The sequence below is a fragment of the Euleptes europaea genome, chromosome 14 (assembly GCF_029931775.1).
Source record: "Euleptes europaea isolate rEulEur1 chromosome 14, rEulEur1.hap1, whole genome shotgun sequence".
In the NCBI taxonomy this organism is placed as follows: Eukaryota; Metazoa; Chordata; class Lepidosauria; order Squamata; family Sphaerodactylidae; genus Euleptes; species Euleptes europaea.
In genome coordinates this window covers 41534382-41557709 of record NC_079325.1, presented here as the reverse complement: position 1 = coordinate 41557709, position 23328 = coordinate 41534382, and the positions used below count along the sequence as shown (strand labels likewise).

General features: G+C 42.0%; 1 protein-coding gene across 1 annotated transcript in view; it reads right to left on the bottom strand.

Annotated features, from left to right (window-relative positions):
* The window catches only part of RALGPS1 (Ral GEF with PH domain and SH3 binding motif 1), a 224457-nt gene that overhangs the window by 159216 nt on the left and 41913 nt on the right, over positions 1 to 23328 (bottom strand). The window contains exon 8 of the mRNA XM_056860277.1: positions 5526 to 5652. Within this exon, the coding sequence (XP_056716255.1) occupies positions 5526 to 5652 (127 nt within the window). The remainder of the gene's footprint in view (positions 1 to 5525; positions 5653 to 23328) is intronic.

The following is a 23328-nucleotide window of genomic DNA, read 5'->3' as shown; positions in this document are numbered from 1 at the left end:
TTTTCCACTGCATTGTCTTGTCAGGTGCAACCTCCAACTGCCCATTTATTTAACACGTTCCGCACACGGCTCCTCCTTGAGCGCCTCACCCTGAAAATGTTTGAGATAAGCAGCTGTCTGCATTGCTCCTGCTGCACGGCCCCTTAACATTCCTTTGTATTCTGCTGTGGCTGTTCCAGGCTATAAAGCAATTACATATTTGTTCTTCACCTCCTTCCATTCTCATGCCGTTATATCATTGAAAGCCCAAACACACCAACAGGTATACTCTACTGGCTTAACTTTTCAGAATAAAACTGTTTAATCTTACCAGAACTTGAATTTGGTCAGTAATGTTAATTTGTTTATGTTAATTTGTTCATGGGTGATTTAGCAGGGACTGCAGCTCCATTTTATTCTTGATGATGGGTCATTTGTCTTCAAACAAAGGCTTGGGGGAGGGGAGAGAACATAGTCCCAGGTATGGTGAAAGTATCAGCAGCATTTAAAAAAAATGGGTGAAGAGATGGGCACACTTAGCATGCAATACAAAGCAGGAGAGATTCATGGGAGGGCCTGGCTAAAAAAGCAATGCTGGTTTCACAAGTAATAGGCAATACGCAGAAGGACGAGGTGCAGTAGGTAGATTTATGAGGGAGATATCTTTTTTCTGGAAAGAATTCAGAAGACAAAAATAGGCTGGTGAGGTCAGAGTGGAACTCATAAAATCCACTGCTTTGCAAATCCCCTCCACCGAAGCCACTAACTCCCTCCCCCAAACGCTGGTGATTTTCTATGTCACCAAAACACAGAAGAATTAAAGTTATGAAGAATTACGGTTACTTCACTTTACTACTGCCTCAGACATATACGAGCCAAGAGGATTTGCCAAAAGTATAACCGCATATCACCTTTTTGCAATAAAAAGAGCCTAAAGGGCTCTGGTAGTACCAATAGGATGAACGATGTCTTCTCCTGCCAAGCAGATAACGAAAGGCATATTTACTAGCAAAGCAGCAAATATATTCTAAATCTGCCACAGTTGAGCCCTGTGGAAAAAAATATCCTATAAAAGTAGTGACAGGTATCTGAAGAATAACATAACCCCAATGTCCCATTATACTTTTCACTAAAGGCCCAAACTATGCATTACATTTAACACATGATAACCATGGGGACTTACAGCCATGTGGCAGCTGGGCGTTCCCAGTGGGAACACAATTGTAAAGATCTGTAAAGGCCCAATTCAAAGTGGGACAATGGTGTGGGGAGGGGATAAGGGGCTTCAGCCATCCCCCGTACCCTTTTCCGAAGTAAAATGGCCCCGGGGGGCATTATTTGCCCCATCGGGGGGGCGCTCGTGCACTGAATGCTTGCACGTGTGCATTGCCCCCCATGGGGCAACTAGCACCCCCGCCCAGGGCCATTTCAGGTCAGAAAACAAGTACGGGAAGAAAGCCAGAGTTCCTCATAACCTATGCTGTGGTCTCAATCCAAATCAGGCCCCTGAGGCACTTTAGAATTGAATTCCCATGAGGAATTCGCAGGTGGCATCTTACTGCGGGTCCCCATAGGGATCATGTATTATATGTAAAGTGTAGTTTGGGCACAGAGGGCCTTAGTTACAGTGAAGGAAAAGAGGGTCTTTTGCAACTGTTGCCTGTTTGTTTTGAACATATGGTTATGGATACAACAAATAAAAATATGCATGTACAGATGTTTTCTAAAATCTAAAAAGTAAATTTCAAACGGCCATTGCCTCCCACGGGAACTATAAAAGAACAAGTGGGGACCTTCAAGAAACTTGCAGAGATAGGTGGGCAGACGTTTCCCCCCACCCTTCCTCCCCTTCAGCGTTGTGCCGAGTCTTCCCTCTCTCTCAATGGCACAATGAGGCTCCCCCCCTCCTTTCCTTTCTCTCGGTGGCTCGTCCAGAGCAGCCCAGCCGGGAGCACCGAGCCTTCCCCCCACGCCCTCTTTTTTGGTGGCTAGTCCAGACTGCTCCAGCCAGTCGTGCCGAGGCCCCTGCCAGGAGCCACCGCTGCAGCCAGGCCCAGCACAGTTCTCAGGCTGTGCCACCACCACCAAGTGCAGAGAATGCTTTTTTTTAATCACCTGCCCCCCATTTTTGGGAAAAAAATGTCAGATTTTTCTGCAGATCTAGGAGGTCCCCCAGGTCTGCAGAAACATCTGTTGGGGATAAGTGTACAGATTTAGGTATCCACAGATAGGAGGCACTCCTGGGAATTAGATACATAGCTAACAAGCAGTGTTTTGTATATATTCATGGAGCTGTAAAGCAGCCACAAAAATTATTAAAGCAGCAATTTAACTAGCTGAGGCTTCGTTTTCCACATGATGACACTGATATCTAGCGTTTATGCCAGATATTTTATGTACTAAACATCAAGGTTATGAATGTATTTTGATATGCTGGTATGGTTCTTGTAATGTTTCAGATGTGACTAATTATATATAATAACCTTGAAATGACCTATGATAAGAGCTATCATGATAATGGTCCAACATAATACATAACTTCGCGGGGAATATATAATTGAGGTGGATGGTCTAAAGAATAAAAAGTTATGGGATTTGGAAAAGGTTCTGGAATATTTTTTTTAAGTCCTCATAAGCCACTGCTTTCTCAAGCTACAAAAATTGTGCTGTGTTCAACTAAAAATCAACCTCATAATCTTCAATACGAATCTAGAGTTTCTCCTTTTTTCCTCCCACCATAAAAACTACAGGCAGGGAAGACCCTAGAAATATACACATTTCCTTTGATGTTAATACAACTTCATGAATTCCAGCTCTGTTTCTCTTCCACAGCATTCTACCCCCAACTTCAACTACCACCAAGTTTCACCATGCTTTCCTGGCAGTTGGTTTTACAAGCTGTGTACTTTTAAATTTCAGATAAGGTCATTACCCTCGGGGGAGGGGGGAAACAAAGAAAAAGTGTTCTAAATTTTAAAAAATCACATTTTTAAACAAGTTGCAAAATATGTTAAGTTTCTTGCAAAAATCCATCCATCCTTTTTGCAGTCACTGTCAGTTAACTGATTCTCCAGAAGCAGAGAAAGGGAACACAATTATATGCTGGTGCCATAGCAAAAACCCACAAGACTAATGTGTTGGAATAGGAGGAGTGAATATGGAAAAGTACCCATCGATCAGAGCCTGAACTGTAATACTAATACTAAAAAAAAGGGAAAGGTAGCGCCAAGGAAAGATCTTGCAAACCAGGAGTCGCCAGCAAAATATTAGCCCTATTCCCTGAGTAAAAAAAGGTTATGTGAAATTTAACAGAAGGTGATTGAGAGAACAGGCCATCAAGAGATCTTCTTATGTGCCAAAAATAACAGAAAGAAAAATGATCTTCATCTGTGAACGGAGCCTACTGCATCAGCTGGCGTCCTGCTGCCAGTCCCCATTGGGATCATGTGTTAAATGTAACATGTAACATGTAGTACAGGACTCAGTAGCTCTTCTTTGCTGAGAAGACAAAGTGAGCTTTTTGCAGCCTTTGCCTCTTTGTGCTGCAACAAAGAAATATGTCAATGTGGTGCAGTGGCAAGAATGTTAGACTAGGATCTGGGAGACCCAGGTTTAAATCCATACTTTGCCATGAAAGCTTGCTGGGTGCCCTTGAGCCAGTCATACACACTCAGCCTCACCCACTGAACAGGGACGTTGTAAGAATAAAATGGGAAAGCATGAGGTAAAGCTGCTTGGGGTTTGAATTGGGAAGAAAGGCAAGATACGAATGAAATAAATAAATCCCTATTGTTTCACATCGTCCTCTGGGTGATAAAGCTGTCACACTGCAGGATGTCTTTTCCCATTTTGTTTTTAACGTTGACATAGATCTGTACCACTGACATCGAGATTCAAATGAAAAACTTGGATGTCACAAAATAAGTACAGCTGTCTCCAATACAGTCAATGGAGAAAGCCCCAGAGAAAGAAAATCAGCAAGACAGGCAGATAAGCAGCATGAATGCATATTCTTCTTATTCCTCTTGTCCAATACTAACAACATTTATCCAGTTAAGGGGGGAGCTTTGCTGGGCATGTAAATCCACCCCGCATAAAAACACACACACACACACACTTTATACCTGTCACTACAAGCTAGCAATATCTGACAATCTGACACATACACAGAGTAGATACACAACCTAGCCAGGGATAGTTCTTTCAGACATAACGAAGGGAGATTCTCCACATTCAAATAACACAGCAACCGCCCAACATCATATGAATACACTAGCTCAACAGTTGAAGAAGATCTTATCATTAAACATACCCAGGCGAGCAAAAAGAAGATTTTTCTGAATACTTCTTTAGCAAAAGCCACAAAGTAAACACAGAAACACATGTCATGGGACTGAAGCCAAAGCATACACAGTGCATTCACAGAACAAACAGTAAAACCCCAAATAAAATGAGCTAATGAAGGACCTCTTGCCTACATTCAGATACTAAATTTTGAGGACATCTATGCACACATGGCAGCATATTATTTTTATATTTCTGTGCTCTAGAGGTTTGCAGTTTTAGCAGGCATCTGAAAAAACAGATACTTGATCACTGAAATCAATACGTTTCCAATTTTGGAGAGCAGCAACATCCATTAATGAAGGGGGGGGGGCTGTTTGTCTTTAAGAGTCCTATGAAGGAGTTCTACATTTAAGAGATTGCACTGGGAGTTCTTTATAACCCCAAGCTGCAATTATAACATCTTCTTAACACCGGTTCCTATGTCATAATATAGTATGTATATCCCTGCAATTTCTATACTATTGAAAAACCATGCAAATATCCAATTTATCACATCCCAGATTAACGCCAAGAATAATTAAGGTAAAACCTTTCTGTAATAAACTTTAAATATCATACTGTTTGGTAGAGCTTGCAGGAAAATATGAACATCTAACCAACAGGAGAAGCAACTAGCCCTGTTCAACAAAATCCATCGCACAGGAAGAATATCTTTTGTCCTGTTCTAGTCCTTAGATGCCAGAAATAAGATTTTTTTCCCCCATTTAGGATCTTTGGAAGTGTTTTCTGGAGTATCAAACACAGAAATGTTTAGAGACAGGCCACTGGGTGTTGTGGATTGAACTACAAATACATTTTCTTTCAGGAAGACTTTGCAAATTGGCCTTGGTTCACACTGTTCACCATGGAAAGGGCAGATAGGAATTTTCCGTCAGGTCAAAGCAGCTAGTGACCTTGGAGAGCTTTGAAGGGAGGAGAGGCTCTGGTATAGCTCCATCATGAGAGAACCTCTGTGTTAGGATAAAGGACCTATTCTGCTGTGCCTGTTTCACATTCTCCACAGCTCAGAAAATGGAGACTTACACCTCATCACATGGCAGGAGAGCAACGGCCACATTCCCAGTGGCAAGGATATTTCACACACAACTGAACCACATTGGTTTAATATGCGGTTGGGATCCAGTATGTCTTTTAGAACAGCAAAGATGTCTTACTGAACACTGTTCTCTGCAGAACAAGACAATAATTCTCACACTTACCTAAATAAGGAATACAGGGGACCATCTTTAAGCATCTGATGTAATCCCGCATCCTCTTATAATTATCTTCCTTAGACATTAAGTAGTCCAGCTTCTCAAAGGTGGTCTTGTCTTTGCGATTCAGAAGCTGAAAAGAGAAGTAAGTCAAGTAAAGCTATTAAAATTCTTCAGAAAGTTGAGTGAACACAAGAAACCCTTCTGAGTAGCTCAGTTTAGGTTAAAAATTATTTTTTGAGTGTTCCTTTGCGATGAATTTTAAATAGTCCACAATGCCAGTCTTAACTTCATATGAAAATCAACATTTAACATTTTGAGGAGCATTTCAGAGAACTGTTCTTTTTTCACAGAACTGTAAAATGAAGGAACAATTTTTAATTTTAATATTTAATCATGTGAACATACTATGGATCCTATAATAATGTCCTGGTGATACTATCAAGTCTTCATTTTGTTAGCCTCTTTCTGTCACCCTCCATCTGGACTCCACAGCCAGCTCCTCTCTGCCACTTCCATAAGCTCGCGAACCATAGCATTGAGCCATTATCAGAACAAAAGCCAAGAACAATCAGAGGTGGTGCAGGACAGGAAACATCTAGCCTATTTGTACCAATGGCAAGCCCAAAGGGATACTGACCCACAAACACTAAAAGCTGTTAGACTATTACTCAGATTGAATGTCAGCATGGTGTAGTGGTTAAGGTGTCAGACTAGGACCAGGGAAACCCAGGTTCAGATTCCCACTCACACCATGTAAGCTTCCTGGGTGACCATGGGCCAGTCACACTCTCAGGCCTGACCCGGGATAATATTTGGATAGGAGACCTCCAAAGAATACCAAGGTCATGACATGGAGGCAGGAATGGCAAACCTCCTCCAAACATCACTTGCCTTGAAAACCCTATGGGGTTGCCATAAGTGAGCTGTGACTTGATGGCAAAAAAAACAACACTCAAATTATTCAATATATTTCAGCATATTAATCAGAGTGCTTTTGGAACAGGGACTGTTGTTAACAGTAGCATTCCTGGAACAATGGAACTCCAGTTCACCTCTGCCTTAGTTAATGTGATTTTCTCCTCTCACAGGACTAGACAGCTGCTATCTATTTCTGTAGATTCACTTTTTAGTTACTCTGCCAAGATCACTTCTAGCACACCTCTTCCCTGTACCAAGACTTCTTTTCATTATCTGGATGTTTTCCCACAACAACCTCTACCATATTCCCCCTTCCCCAATCAGGAAGTACCCTGTGAACCCATCTGTACTCTCCATAACAAGCTCAAGAAAATCACATTCTTTGCATTCCTTTTTTTTTTTTTTTACACATTCTGTAATCAGCACCTACTCCAAGTGCACATTTCTGCTGGCATCACCCTAAACCAGGGGTCCCCAACATAGTGCCTGTGGGACCATGGCACACATCAACATCTTTCCTGCCGCCTGACACAAGTGTTTTAAGAATGTGGGCAGAGTCAGGTGGAGCTCTTGCCCAGCAGGGTTCCTGCTTTGGGCCACTGGAGGTTTAAAGAACTTTTTTTCTTTTACTTTTAATTACAGGTATGAAAGGAGTACAATAACAGCATAGGTGGTTAATACGTTTAGAAATGAAAAGAAGAGGAAGGGCCATTATATCTTTAATTTATTTTCCATCACCTTTGAAATATTTTAGATGCATGTTGAATTTCTTTCTGGTTTGTATATGAGATGAAATCATGCCATATTTCATAAAAATCCAATATACTAGCCTTGCCTTTAATAACTCTAAGTTGATGAGTCAATTATTTCTGCCATAGCTATTTGCCACAACTCAGAATACAAAGAACGTAACATTAAGAATTCTGCCATTTCCCCATTTCTGACAAACATTACCAGCTTCCCTCCCTTTCTTCCCCAATTCTCTAGACCTTTACATGGGCTATTAGCTGGCATCCTCGCTGTAATCCAGGCAAGCACTCTTAGGCAGTTCCAACAAAGGCCCTGCTTGAAACTCCTTCGGCTTATCAGTGCCTAGGCACCTGGCCCTCTCCCTCAATGACTTCACTGCTCAGGATCCTACCAGGATAGGTAATATAACCCTCAGCTTTCCTCTCTGCTCGCCATCTCCAATCTCTCTCGCCCCTATTAAGAAAACACTTCACGGTGTGCGTAGGTCTGTGGGCAGGAGGAGAGGGCATTTGGAATATTTGCATTTCTTGTGAGCATACCAGTAACTCAGTGCTATTTACATGCTTGATATTATTCTGACTGCTTCAGTGTTCTTTATATCCTGCTCAATAAACCCTCTTTTCAAGATACCAAATCTCAGTGGTCTTTTTAGTACTTTCCCAAGAATTCTGTCCCTATTTTAAAACAATCCACTGGAATTTCTCTGTTCATCATCCTCTGCATGCCACGTTAGATCCTCAGCCTGCAGCTCCTTTAAAAAAGCAAAGAGAGGCAGTGGAAGAAAGGTTTCTTTCTTGAGCTTGGCTTGTATTAGAATGGAAACTGGGAAATGGGCTTCATTTATATGGACCTATGCCTAGCACACACGTCTTCCCAACCACATATGGTAATAATGGGCCAGCTTGGTCCTTCAGTACAAACAAAAAAGCAACTGGCTGCTGCTTACACATTTCCTCTGATGCTTCACCTTCTGTCCTCTCATCTCAGCTGTGATGTATCTTGTTTTATCTGGCCAAGGGCTGCAAATAAACTATCAGCTGTGATGTCTTTTTTTTTCTGCTGTCCGGGTTATTATTGCTTCGCTCCTGACTGGTTCAGCGCCACTAACTCTATGGCTTCAGATACCTCCACACTGAAAGTATACCCTATCCCAATGTTCGGCATACTCATTTAATTTCCCACACGGCATCCAACCTGCTCATACTTGATCCAAATACTATGATTCTCTGGTACAGAGCCTGACAGGCTCCAGATTCTAGAACCACAGAAAACATTCTTGCCATAATCTCATCTCTTCTTGGCAGTTCTACAAAAATAAACTGCAGCCTTCATGGATCAATCTTTTGGTGAACCATCAACTATACACTGTCACACTCCTGATGACATTCCTTTAACGCAGTACATTAACAATATTCCAGTGTCACAGGAGAACAAAAACTGCAGTATTAGTCTCAGGCAAAATTAGACAAGTTGTACTTGTCATAATGCAGGGCTGATGGAAGCCACCATGGCCCCCAGTCTCAGACTAAGATCCTTCTGGGTCCCCTTCCTCACATTTAAAAGAGCCAGCTCAAGATGCTTGATTAAAATAGGTTTGCTTACTATATCCCAGGCTGGAATTTTGTACTCTCCCTCTCAGTAGCCCTGCTACTATGGAAAGATATCACAAGTTTTCAAGCTTCGCTTATGGCAATCTGTAATACTCATTAGGCCACTAATGTAGCATATATTAAAGTACAGAAGGTGGACAGAAATCATTACTCTTGCCATGTGACACATGTACCACAGCACACAATCTTTAGTGTGAGACTATGGTCGTAGAGTCTTTGCAATTTATATAACAAACAAGCATATATGGAAAAATAACACATCCTTGGGAAATGGAGAGGGAGGGGAAGGTGGACTGCTGTGAGGTTCCATGCAGGCTGCAAACCATATATGCCACATATATGGGTTTTGCAGCGACTGACATTATGTGTCAATTTTCACTGAGTATACTTCATTCATAGAATCACAGAGTTGGAAGGAATCACCAGGGTCATCTAGTCCAACCCACTGCACAATGCAGGAAATTCACAACTACCTCCCACACACACACCCTGTGACCCCCACTCCATGCCCAGAAGATGCCCAAGATTCCCTCCTTCTCATGATCTGCCTAAGGTCATAGAATCAACATTGCTGACAGAGGGCCATCTAGCCTCTGCTTAAAAACCTCCAGGGAAGGAGAGCTCACCACCTCCCAAGGAAGCCTGTTCCACTGAGGAACCGCTCTGTCAGAAAGTTCTTCCTAACGTTTAGACGGAAACGCTTTTGATCTAATTTCAAAAGAGTTTCCGTCTGAACGTTAGGAAGAACTTCATTCCCTTTGCTACTCAGTTTCAAAAATTAATAATGCAATCCCGCACAGAGTTGTTTCAGTCGAATTTATTTAAGTGGGCTTAGACTGGAGTGGCTTAGTGCATGGGTGCATTGTAGGAAACTCAGATGCCTTGAGAGCAGCTGCAAGTGTCCTAGCCTAATACACAGACATCCAGTCTAAGCTTTTCGAAAGAATTATAGCCTGCAAAACTATTTGAGCTATTTTGTTTTCAGGTTCTGAGATTGGTTACACACGTGCTTAAAACATGAGAAAAATTCCATGTGCTCCTGGTTAAGCATACACATAAAAAGTACTGTAGAATAATGAGCCTGGGTATAAACAGAGCTGGGAAGCAAACAATGCCTGCCTGTGGTTACTACTACTGCCAAACTCCATTGGCAACATGCTGAAGTTGCCGCAATTAAGCTACATGTTGCGAGAGAGCTTATTTGAGATTTTTAAACTGCTAAAACTGCAACAGCTAATCAAAAGAATAATACTGCTTTATATCAACAAACAAAAGTACTGCTCTTTTCAAGGCAAGCATTCCCCCCCTTAACTCCAAACAGCAGAATCTCAGAATATCATCAATATCCCTGGTTTTATACCAAAAACAGAGATTTGCCATAAAAATGTAAAATAAATTATTCATTTTCAGTTCATACATGTTCTTTAAAAGGCAAAATACAGGATATCTGATCTTCTATCAGACAGTACGTAGGGAGCTCTCTCTTCCTTCTAAAATCCACTTACCGGAACAATTTCTGTGAATGCAACAGTTGTGGCTGGCAATCACTCACATATTCAGGCAAGCTATATAACTACATTAATGGCAGAAAATAGCGAGGATTTGAAACGACTACTGCTGAAAGTTAAAAGAGAAAGTGCCAAAGCAGGACTACAGCTGAACATCAAGAAGAAAAAAATGGAGAATAACACAACTTTAAGGTTGACAATGAGGTAATTGTTCAAGACTTTCTATTCCTTGGCTCCATCATCAACCAAAAGGGAGACTGCAGTCAAGAAATCAGAAGGATATTGAGACTGGGAAGGGCAGCCATGAAGGAGCTAGAAAAGATTCTGAAGTGTAAGGATGTGTCGCTGGCTACCAAGATTAGGTTAATTCATGCCATCATATTCCCTGTTACTATGTACGGGTGTGAAAGCTGGACAATGAAGAAAGCTGACAGGAAGAAAGTAGACTTCTTTGAAATGTGGTGTTGGAGAAGAGTGTTACGCATACCATGGACTGCCAAAAAAACAAATCAGTGGGTTATAGATCAAATCAAGCCTGAACTGACCCTAGAAGCTAAAATGACTAAACTGAGGCTATCGTATTTTGGTCCCATTATGAGAAGGCAAGAGTCACTGGAAAAGACAGTCATGCTAGGAAAAGTTGAATGCAGCAGGAAAAGAGGAAGACCCAACAAGAGATGGACTCAATAAAGGAAGCCACAGCCCTCCATTTGCAAGACCTGAGCAAGGCTGTCAAAGATAGGACATTTTGGAGGACACTGATTCATCGGGTCACCATGAGTTGGAAGCGACTGCTGTGAAAAGATAGGTGGAATAAAACAACGCCACCTCTGGAGACAGCAGCCATAAAGTCCCTGAAGGACAAAATAGCATTGCTACATAGGAGAGGACAACCTGGTGCATTCTGTTATTTCATGTGACGTGGGCTGAAGAGAGATGCACGGGTTCAAAGCAAAGTCCAAAAGCAAAGGTAACGTGGTACCTTTTCTTAAGAACAACCAAAATAATACAGTGTACAACAAGCTTTAAAGTTCTCCACTCTGGCTCAGTGGTAGAGCCTCTGCTTTACCAGGTCCCAGGTTCAGTCCCTGGCATCTCCCGTTAAAGGGACTAGGCAAGTAGGTGATGTGAAAGACCTCTACCTGAGACCCTGGAGAGCCGCTGCCGGTCTGAGTAGACAATACTGTCTTTGATGGACCAAGGATCTGATTCAGTATAAGGCAGCTTCGTGTGTTCATGTGTTCAACGCTTTATTAAGCTGGATGTTTGTTTTTAAAGGAGGTGGGGGGGAGAGAAATTGTTTCTAGCTATGATTTCAACGCATCCTATCTGCATCCTAAGTAAGCCAGTCAGATAAACTGGTGCTGGGTGAAGCAGGTATCAGGGCTGCATCTTTAATTGTCTGGGTAGAAGAAAAATATGAAAACATCCAACTGAAAACATAAGAACCAGCAGTAAATCAAAGGTCTCATCAACACCAGATGGAACACCCAGGGCCCTATACTAAGTATTAAATCATTTTGCCACTACTTGTGGTTGCCTTAGGAATCTTGACCTGCTTTAAATCTTAGGATGACATAGGATAATTGATTATTTTTTTCTACAGACAAGTTTTCTGTTACGTTACTATCAAATAATTTTCAGCGGCCAATATTTGCCATTGACAATTTATGTGGGCAGAGACAAGGAAAATGCAGGAGGTACATTGGAAAGTTCTTTTCTTAGAAACCACAGGTTGACACATTTTTGGAGTATTTTATACATCTTCAAATGCACGATGTGAGAAAAGTAGGGAAGCCTGTGGTTTTGGCAGTTGTGTTCACAAGTGGTAGCAATCAAAGAACTTGTGTCTTATTGCAGGTTACTGCAAACTAGAAGACAAAGCAAATCAATTCAGGAAGGAGTAGGATTATAGAAGGATACAGACAAAGTCTGAGATGTGATGAATAAATGTTATAACTTCTGCCCAAAAATAAGATGTACTCCAGCACCACTGAAATCCAGCAGCATAGAAATTTAGCTGCTGTATTCTGCTCTTGCCCTGACCTGGATGGCCCAGGCTAGCCTGATCTCGTCAGATCTCAGAAGCTAAGCAGGGTCAGCCCTGGTTAGTATTCGGATGGGAGACCACCAAGGCATACCAGGGTTGCTGTGCAGAGGAAGGAACTGGCAAACCACCTCTGTTAGTCTCTTGTTATGAAAACCCCAAAAGGGGTCACCATAATTCGGCTGAAACTTGACAGCACTTTACACACACATTCTGCTCTTACTCTGTTACTATCCAAACTGCCTTCCTTTTACTTTTCTCCTTTACACTAAAACCAGGTGCAGGTCTTCCACCCTCCATTTGGGCCTCCACAGTCACCTCCTCCTCTAGGCAATAAATTTGCAGTTTTCTTGCACCAAGAGAGCCAGCATGGTATAGTGGTTAAGCATGGTGTAGCATGGAATAGTGGTTAAGAGTGAAGGTTTGGAGCGGTGGACTCTGATCTAGAGAGCCGGGTTTGATTCACCACTCCTTCACATGAGCAGCGGAGGCTAATCTGGTGAACTGGATTTGTTTCCCCACTCCAATACATGAATCCAGCTGGGTGACCTTGGGCTAGTCACACTCTCTCAGCCCCACCTACCTCACAGGGTGTCTGTTGTGGGGAGGGGAAGGGAAGGCACTTTCTCCTTGGAGGTAAATGGCCTCAGAAAAGTTCCATTACCTTGGTTTCAAGGGTTGGGACTTCTCCCATTGTCCCTCAACATGTGGTCCCTAGGTAAGTGTCCCTCATGGTTTGAGACAAAATGGCTAAGAGCAATTCACTTCTCATTCCTCATGGTCAGGGAATATATAATCTTCCCTTGCCCACCTCCTGTGTGTCATAAAATCATAGAGCTAGAAGGAGCCATACAGGCCATCTAGTCCAACTTAATGGACTAGCTTAATGCAGGATCAGTGTACAGCATCCCTGACAAGCGTTTGTTCAGCCTGTTTAAAGACTGCCAGTGAGGGGGAGCTCACCACCTCCCTAGGTAGCTAATTCCACTGTTGAACTATTACTGCAAAAAAAATAAAAATCCTAATATCCAGTCGGTACCTTTCCACCCATAATTTAAATCAATTGTTGCAAGCTCTACCCTCTGCTGCCAACAGGAACAGCTCCCTGCCCTTCTCTAAGTGACAGTCCTTCAAATACTTATAGAGAGCAATCATATCCCCCCTCAACCACCTCTTCTCCATACTAAACATTCCCAACTCCCAGAAGAAGAGTTGGTTTTTATGTCGACTTTCTCTACCTTTTAAGGAGAATCAAACCGGTTTGCAATCTCCTTCCCTTCCTCTCCCCTCAACAGACACTTTGTGAGGTAGGTGGAGCTGAGAGAGTTCGCAGAGAACTGTGATTAGCCCAAGGTCACCCAGCAGGCTTTATATGTAGGAGTGGGAAGCAAACCTAGTTTACCAGATTGGAGTCCATCACTCATGTGGAGGAGTGGGGAATCAAATCAACTCGGTTCTCCAAATTAGAGTCTGCCGCTCTTAACCACTACACCACACTGGCTCTCACTCATCAGTCCTTTTCTGTGCAAACTCTGTGAATTCCTAGGTGGAATACAAACTCTGTATTCCTAGGTGGGACTTTCAAGCTGTAGTGTGAACAAGTTATCTCTTTGTTTTCCCCTCCTTGTGTCATTTGCATTGAAACCCCCTGAGCTGTTTTTCTTTGGTGAGCTGAACTGTTTTTCTTTGGTGTATCAACTAACAATGAGAGATGTCCACTGCTTCCTCACAACTCTGTAGTACAGACCCAATTACAGTGACCTTTGAGTGGAAATTCTGGGGGTGGGCATGGCACTTCTTCACTGTCCACAACAAAATAACATCTATGAACTTTCTAACTGCAGAAGGTATCTGCATCAGGACAACACAGGGCAGCTTCTGTGATAGATGGGAACAGGTAGCATAAAACTGAGAAAAACAATATACAGGACAAGGGACATAAGGATGATGCGATTGCTATGGTGTTGGCAGAAAGTGCCGGGGTGGTGGTGGTGGTTCTGGGCAGGCAGGAAGGCAAAGCTGGATGGAAGAGGTGCAGGAGACATGGGGGAAAGACTGAAAGACAACCAAGGAAGCAAGGTCAGGCACTAAGGCTCGCAGATTTGGAGTACTCAGCTAAACTCTGATTGCACATTCCTATTCCCAAAATATTAATAAGATATTGTTTTACACTTATTTGCTGCTGATATCACTATGCACATCAGTCGTTAACTCCCCCACTCCCGAGAAAACACTACATAAATGTGGGTATCGTATTAAAATGCAACACGCACACTATGAAAAAAGTGAAAGTGCTCATTGTACAAAATATATTGTGGTTCTTTATTCTTTATAATTTAGACAATTATTCACTGGATTCCAGATGTTAAGAAAGGGCTCCATCTTATTATGTTTGGAAGCACATATTCTCTCTCTAAAAAAGCCCGTGTCATATGAATGGAATGTTTCCGATGATCAAAATTTAGCTGAGACGAGCCTTTGCCGTGCTGCAAACTCATTCCAAAAGCTGTTATCAAACTGGTTTGGCTTTTCCTCCCAACACTTTGTCAAATTAATGGCTGAGATGATTCAGAAATGTTGGTTTTTATTAAGACCCGTTTCCCAGTCCCACCCCCATTCACATGCTTAAGCATGTGAGCGGTGTCAGGACTGACCTCCTACACAGAAAGCTTGCCAGGAGAGCAACCTGAGACGACTGTTTCCATGCAAGTATCAGCTGGAAGGCAGGGCTGCTGAGTCCCCACATCATGCCATCTATTTATATGGAAGCTTGGAGACACAGAGACTGCATGTGCCTAAGGCTACAGAATCAAATACTTTAGTGAGCTATGCAAATGTCAACTGCTTACTAAGTGGCCCCTAAGAAATCACCATTTGACAATAAGAAATAGGTGCACATCTTTCACTCTGAATGAACAAGTCCTCCAGCAAGAGAAAGATCATCAACTCTCCCCTCACACACACACACACACACACACACACACACACACTGAAAGCGGTTCCATTGCTGAACTGCTCTTGCCAACAGAAAGTCGATCTTATGCTCAACTAAAACCTACTGTCCTATAATTTAATCCCGTTAGTTCTAGTCCCTGCCCTCTGAAACAGCACATAACAAATTTTTGACTTCTTGCAGCCCACATGAAGAAAAGCTTCAGCCTTTCTCCCACACTGCTACTCCACACGCTGACCACAAATGGTCAGAGGAAGGAACTGTTTGGCCCATTTAAGAAAACAGTCTTCAGCAACAAGCCAAGTAATTCCCCCATGAACCATTTTACTTGGGGCAACAGTGCAGAAGAAAGTTGAAGTCCCTTCTACATATGCACTTTGATCCAATCTGGAATGGGAACGACAGAATGACCCATGCAGGAAGAGAGAAGAACACATAAATCATGTATTACTGTAACAAAGTTTACAGGTTGGGTCTGGAGTCCCTACTCTCTTGATTCCTGTGAGCTCTGTCTCACTGACATCAACTTTCTGGGGAGGAACATACAGATTATTAATTGCTTGTAACTTGCTACCTGTCTTCTGCTGTTCTTCTGACCTTTCCCTTGTGGTTTACCTTCCTAGCTTTCCCCTTGAACAACTAGCACACAGGCATCTACACGGTGGGAAACATGCAACTTACTGCCTGGCCTTTCTGGAGGATAACAAGGTCAGAAGAACACAGGGCACAAACGGCAAAAAACCTGTTGAGCACCTCAAAGCCCTAGAGAAAAAACCTGAAAGTCTGATCAGAGAGAGGCTACTTCTAGCTAGAATGACATCTAGCTCTGCAGATCGTATTAGAGAACTGTGAGAGTTTCAACAATGTTGAGTTGGCTAGCCCAATCTTGTCAGATCTTGGAAGCTAAGCTGGATCAGCCCTGGTTAGTACATGGATGGGAGACCACCAAGGAAATCGGGGGTTGCTATGCAGAGGCGGGCAATGGCAAACCACCTTTGCCCATCGGGGAGGGGCGGTGGCTCAGTGGTAGAGCATCTGCTTGGCATGTAGAAGGCCCCAGGTTCAATCCCTGACATCCCTAGTTAAAAGGGACTAGGCAGGTAGGTGATGTGAAAGACCCCTGCTGAGACCCTGGAGAGACACTGCTGGTCTCAGTAGACAATACTGACTTTGATGGATCAAAGGTGTGATTCAGTATAAGGTGGTTTCATGTGTTCATATGTTCATCTCTTGCCTTGCAAACCATATGGGGTTGCCATAAGTCAGCTGAGACATGATGGCCCTTTCCACCACCATTTAATTCATTCTTTAATTTAGTTTCCACCATTCTCTTGATACTTTCCGGCTGTGTCCACTGACAGTAACAGTCACTCCAGGTGCTTTGGTGCACGAAGGGACAAAGGCACAAATCAACATGTGTTTGTGCATAACTCTGTAATTAATTGGCCTTTGTAATTCCAATGAAGGAACACTAGTTTTTGTTTCCTTTCTTGTCCAAAAGGACTATAGCACAAACTATATGTGCTACCACTGGCATTCAGCACAGAAATGCCAGGAGAGAATGTCATTCAAATCATGGCCTGGGATATCTTCTCCACTTTTGTATTTTGTTACATCTAGCCTGTGTGTGTATAAAGTGTCGTCAAGGCTCAGCCAACTTATGGCAACCCTGTAAGGTTTTCAAGGCAAAAGAGGTGGTTTACTATTGCCTTCCTCGGCATAGCAACCCTGGAATTCCTTGGGGGTCTCCCATCCAATTACTACCAGGGTCAGCCCTGCTAAGCTTCCAAAATCTGATGAGATTGGGCTAACCTGGGCCATCCAGGTCAGGGCACACTTAGCCTAAGAAACGCAAAAGTTCTTGCACCCTTCTTTGTGTTACTGGAGCTGGTCGCAATAACAATATTACGTGGATTGTAGTTTGTTTTTGGATTTTGATTCTGGACCAGTACAGCTGTAAATAACTTTTGTCTACTTTGTTACAAACTGTGAGGTTAGTCTGAGGGAGGAGGTTCACAGTTAATCTTACCATTACAAACGTTTTAATCTGATGCATCAGCTGTATAGGATTTATGTGTATGAATGGTATTATTGCATTGCTTTTTTTTCCTTCTCCCTCACTCAGCAAAATGGTAGAGCCATTTTCTAGCATAGAAAAACATGTCAACACTTCAAGTCCTTCTGGGGGGGTGAAGTGTTGCATAAAATGTATTCAAATCTTGCCAAATGAAATACAGGCTTTCAAATGCTTCCACAGAATGACTTAGCTCATTATTATATACAAATGTCCAGCAGACACTGAAACATCTTGTATCAATAAAAGTGAGGTGGATGCTGGTGGACATTGCCAGTTCAGAGCCTTATAAGCCTTCTGTAGCATTTACATCACAAAATGATGTCTAACCTGCTTCATCAGGTGATGGTAAATTAATAGCTCTGACAACTATAGCCAAAAAAAGCCCCACGCACAACAGATTTGCAGATAAGATTACAGCTGAAGATCAAGAAAAAAACGACCAGGTTCTTGTGACAGCAATATGGAACACTATTACTCATCAATGAAAACGTACATTGGCAGGAACAATTTAACTTATTAAGACTTATTATAATAATTTGCTGCCCAGGAGATATTACTTTGTGCAAACTTCTTATAAAATCTGAATATGTAAAGCTCAAGAAAGAAAATCAGTGAAGCACTCTATCTTATAGTACTCACAGATGGGTGGACACATATATGGGGAGAACAAATTATACCCTTTGTGATGGTTAACACCACAACCAGCATTTCACAAATGCATTGAAACATGAGCGTATAGACACACTGCAGAGTAAATCAGTAATAAAATATGTGAAATCCTGGAAAAGAGATAGCGGCAAGGTATTTGCTTTGTAGACTGACAATGCAAGTCATATGATAGCAGCATGGGACATGAAATACCCAAATACTACTGGAATACAACGTGCTTCTTAATGATTTCACACAGCTGGACACACCAGAAAAGAAGAACAAAAGAAGCTATAAAATATGTACAAATCTATCCATATTGTCACTACAGTCTTTAAGAAGAAGCAAGAATAGTAAGAATAAGATGGTAGAACAAGCTTTGTAGTAAAATTAAATAGGATCGTATGGCAATTTAATTTGAAAATTTATTAAAAAGCACAATGAAATTCTTTAAGAAACAGTTGTAATTGAAGAGAATGCTGAAGTATATAGAATATTGGTTTTGATTAAGATATCTTTTGAGTTCAGCTCCAGAACTCCATAAAGAGTGTACAGTCTGTTCAGCAATCACAGTATCTGAATCAGACAGCGCACTGTTGCCAAACATTCCACATCTTATTTGATAATCTAACCATATCTCCGCTTAAGTCAGGGAGAAGGAAAGGTAAAAGACTTCCTTCAAAAATGGGAAGGATTTTGTTTGCCAATGAATTCATGCTCTTTGATTTAGATTCAAAAGGAGTAATGTCAGTGATGATAGCACTGCTGTTGCATTTTACTGGCTGAACAAAACAACTGACGCACTTAGGACTTGATGATAGGAAAGGTTCTTGGCCCTGCACCCGAAAAAGAACAGAGGACCACAACTTTACTGACAGAATTGCAACACAGCCCAAACAAACCTCCGTTTACAGCATTGTGAGGAAGAGAAGCTACGGGCCACCTCCTTTAGGTTGTTGGAACGATCTGTCATACATTTGCTAGAATGTGGCTGCCCAACCAACGGGATCCAAATCCCAGTATTCCACCCTGTGCTTTCTACTGACCCACCCCTATGCCTGGTGAAAGATGGCGCTGGCAAGAGGATCAAGGGGAGTATTCCCAGGGGTTAAATGCCCTTTGGCACTATGAGCCCATGATTGAATGCCCTTCTGGGCAGGCTTGAAATCAACTGTTCCTTCCCTCTGGGACTAGGCCAAACCTTTTTCTTTCTGCAACATGGTGGCAAGGCTCAGGTGAAGCTGATGGGCTTTTGGACAGCCCCACTATGGGAGAATGTTTTTTTTCAGGGGTCTAGAATTCTAAGGGCACATCAAAGAATTCTAAGAGCACGTGCAACCCCGTAAAGGCCTGGCAAATTCTTAAAAGATAAAATTACCAACTTAAATAAATGAACCTTGGGAATAACACTTAGAACTCTTATTTAAAATATTGAGAAAGAATAAAATGAAATTGCTTGAGTTGAACATCTGAACCTGAAAACAATTAATCAACTTGTTCAAATTAGCAAGGAGATATTAGTTTATTTTTTTCCTGAGTGTATTAAGCAACCCAGCATGATAACAAGAAAACGATCATTGACAGCTATCATAGAATCATAGAGCTGGAAGGGACCACCAGGATCATCTAGTCCAAGCCCCTGCACAATGCAGGAAATTCACAACTACCTCCCCCCATACAAAAGGAAAACTTGGAGTTCAGAGAAGGACCTTCCTCATCTCCTTTCTCTATTCTTTTTCAAGATTCATGGGTTAATTTAATATTAATCTTCTTGAGCATGAACAATGGAAGGCATGTGTGGTTCAGGTTTAGTGGATTGCACAGACACTCACTGTGGGGTTCCTTCGGGGGTGGAAGGAGTGGCAAAAAATTTATTCCTTTGCAGGTGCCTTTATGGGCTACACGAGGGTTTTCAGCAGCATAACATTACGCTGGTGTTAGGAGCACAGCCGTATTAAGTTAGGAAGCCAACCAAGTCCCACTCCACTCACAGCTTGCTCTGACCCCACCCAAATCTACACTGGTGTAGCAGTTACACTGCTGATTCCAGCACAACACTGGCAGGACTTGCCACCAGGTTATCTTCTGGATACAAGGATAGAGCTCCACCGGTGTAGTGCTTAGTCTTTATCCTAAGGCCTTTCAAGCTGGAGCTTAGGGTGGGACTGTAAATGTATTACAAGTCTATCCTTAGATGTAACAGATTTGTTTCTAACAGACACTACACCTGGAAACTGTTACCCACTGGATAAAGAATACATTATTCTAACAATGCATTCAAATATCATCATATTTTGTTTTCCAAGAACAGCACTGCTTTTTGCCATAAAATTTACTTGGACAACATGAATTAGCTTATTTATATTTTCTTTTCTTTTGGCTGATACAATTTTCAAACCTTCCCTTAAGAAAACTTGCACAACATAGGTCAGTGCTGCAATGTTTCAGTGAAGGAATGTATTGACTAAAATACTGAGCATGTAATTGATTTCATGTAAACTTCTATCTTGAATATTGCTACTATAAGCTACAGAGAACTGGAATATGGCAGGTTTTAATGCTGTTTGTTTATTTCATTTTTTAAAAAAAACATTTTTAAGCTACCTTTCCACCAACTTCAGATCCCCAAGGCAGTGAACAATTAAACAAAACACAAACAGGAAGGAGACTCAGTGAGGGAATGCCAAACAAAATAGCAATGTCTTCAACTTGCTGGAGGAAGGCAATGATAGAGGGTGACAGACAAATCTCCCTGGGATGCCACAACTGTGAAGGCTCTTTCTTGGGTTACCATCCATCTAGCCTCAGATGACAGGGGCATGGAAGCAGGGCCCTGAAAATGACCATAGCGGATGAGTAGGCCTTATTCCTTAAGGCCATATGGTGCCAAGCCATACAGGGCTTTAAAAGTCGATATCAGCACCCCGAACCAAATTGGTAGCCTGTTTAGGTGGAACAAGTACAATGTTGTCCCTACTATTTACTCCAGTCAACAGGTTGTCATTCACAGTCTGATCTGAGCTAAATACATTGTCACTAAATGCCTTGCTTTACAGAATAAAGACTGGACAGAAACTAAACCTAGGGATGAATGAATCATCAATGGAAATATATGAATCCAAAAGGGCTGTTTAAAGGGGCCATTCATGCAGAATTCCTATGTTTTCGTGTCAAACTGAATTCACTGCTTTAAGACCAATGCTAAAAACAGTCATCTTGTTGATTCAGCATGACTACGTACACAGAGCGTGCATACAGACATACCTCCCTACAGAAGTAGGTGCAGGTTTCTCTGGTGAAGGCAAGCTCTGCTTATCCCTGCATCTGGTTGTTGCCTATAGTTCACAGAAAACCTCTGGGGAATAGGCTGATCCTTGTTTACAGACAACCCCCTAACTTGAGGCAACTACTCACCAGCAACAATGAAATCAGTAAAGACATAAACCTAGGCATTATCTGTCTTATCGGGTTTCAGTTTTGCCTTGTTCACCCTTAGCCATTTAACCACAGCCATCATGGGTCATATATGCTGTCTTGCTAGCAATAACCTTCCTTTACTTGGGTCAGTCTCTATGCAAGAGCTCAAACTGACAAAAATCACACATTAAAAATGGGAACACTCAAAAACCAGTGGAGGATAATTTCAGCCTTCCCAGATATTCAATAATTGCAATTCTTTATTAGAGACTTCCAAAGAAAAACTCCAAAGAAAAGCTGGCAAGTTGGAATTCATGTACAGATTTCATTATATCAGAATTGGAATCAGTAGGGACATGGGAAAATTACCTCACTGCAACGAAGTCCTGTAACTCACACCTTACAGGTTTGGGTACACTATTCATATTCATCCTACTTTGCTAATTCAGCAATTAGCTCTGCAATGTAATAACAACCCATCTATGTCTTGAGAAACAAGGCCTTCTAGACTCTTGTTGCAATAACTCACCTCCGCCCTTCTGCTGTTTGTAGCTCTGTGCATGGGTGTGCATATATAACTGCCAACTAAATGTAATACTCCATTACTCTGATGAAGCAAGCTCTAGCTTACAATAAATTCTAATGTCTTTAAGGGGCCATGAGTCTCTGTGATTTTGGCTGGAGTAGAACAACATGCCTACTTCTCTGAATCTGCCATTAAAAATGTTGTGTTTTTTAAAAATTTTAAAGGAGAGTGGCTTTACAACTTTCACAAGGACCAGCCAGCCAGCACTCCTGCATTATTTTGGAAGTTTGTACTACATGGTCAAAAGGGATAAATCATAGTAGTCTTGCCACCCAAAATAACATATACAGTCGATAGAACTCCACCTCATTAATAAGAGGATGAGCATGACTCTGCGAAAATTTCTTTTTTCAGTTACTTGAGCTTCATGTGCCAATCAGCCCTGCAAGCAGGAGAAGGGACACCTTCCCACCCAGAGGCAGAAACAGCAGCAAAATTCTCATACACAATAAAGACAAGAGAACTCCTGTCTAAAAATCAGGAAGGGGGGAGAAAAGAGAGGAAGTGTCCCCTCCAAGTGGACTACTTCTTCCCACTCAATACAAAACCAGTTCTTACTTAAAACCTGGTTGCTGGAATATCCAACCATCTTGCCATAAGGATCAGGACAGTAATTGTTGGGTCACAATCTCCAACCAGATTCTAATACAGCTACTTCTGTTTCGGTCTCTACTCTCCTGTATGAACTCTTGTTACACCCCTCCCTATTACTCAACTCTCCTCTTATATTTATTTTCCTGTCCTGAGAAAACACTTAGAAACAGAAAATGTGCATAAAGCATTAGTGAAACCAGAATTGCTCCCAATTCTCTCTTAACACACTTCCTTTTCTGGCTAACAGCAAAGCCAAACAAGGATGTGTTCAGACTTCCGGTTCATTTAGAGCTGTAAGATGCGCTCGTCATTTTTCAGTTAAATATTGTGAAAGATTAATTTTTAAAAGAGGTTTAATGAAGCATCATATGCAATCCTGTTCCCAGAAGTCAGCATTAGTGTGCCTGTCTGCACAATGAACAAGTATATGATGCAACACTGTAACATTGCTTTGTTGTGACTGCTGACATGCTTTATTCTAAGCACACACAGAGTAGACTACTGTAATGCACTGTACACTGGCCTCCCCTCAAAATCAACTCAGAAACTCCAACTGGTCCAAAATGCCACAGCTCGACTATTAACAGGAGCTAGACGGAGCATGCATACTACTCCCATTATGAAGATGTGCCATTGGTTGCCCATTTGTTACTGAGCTCAGTTTAAGGTATTGGCTATCACATTCAAAGCCCTTCACG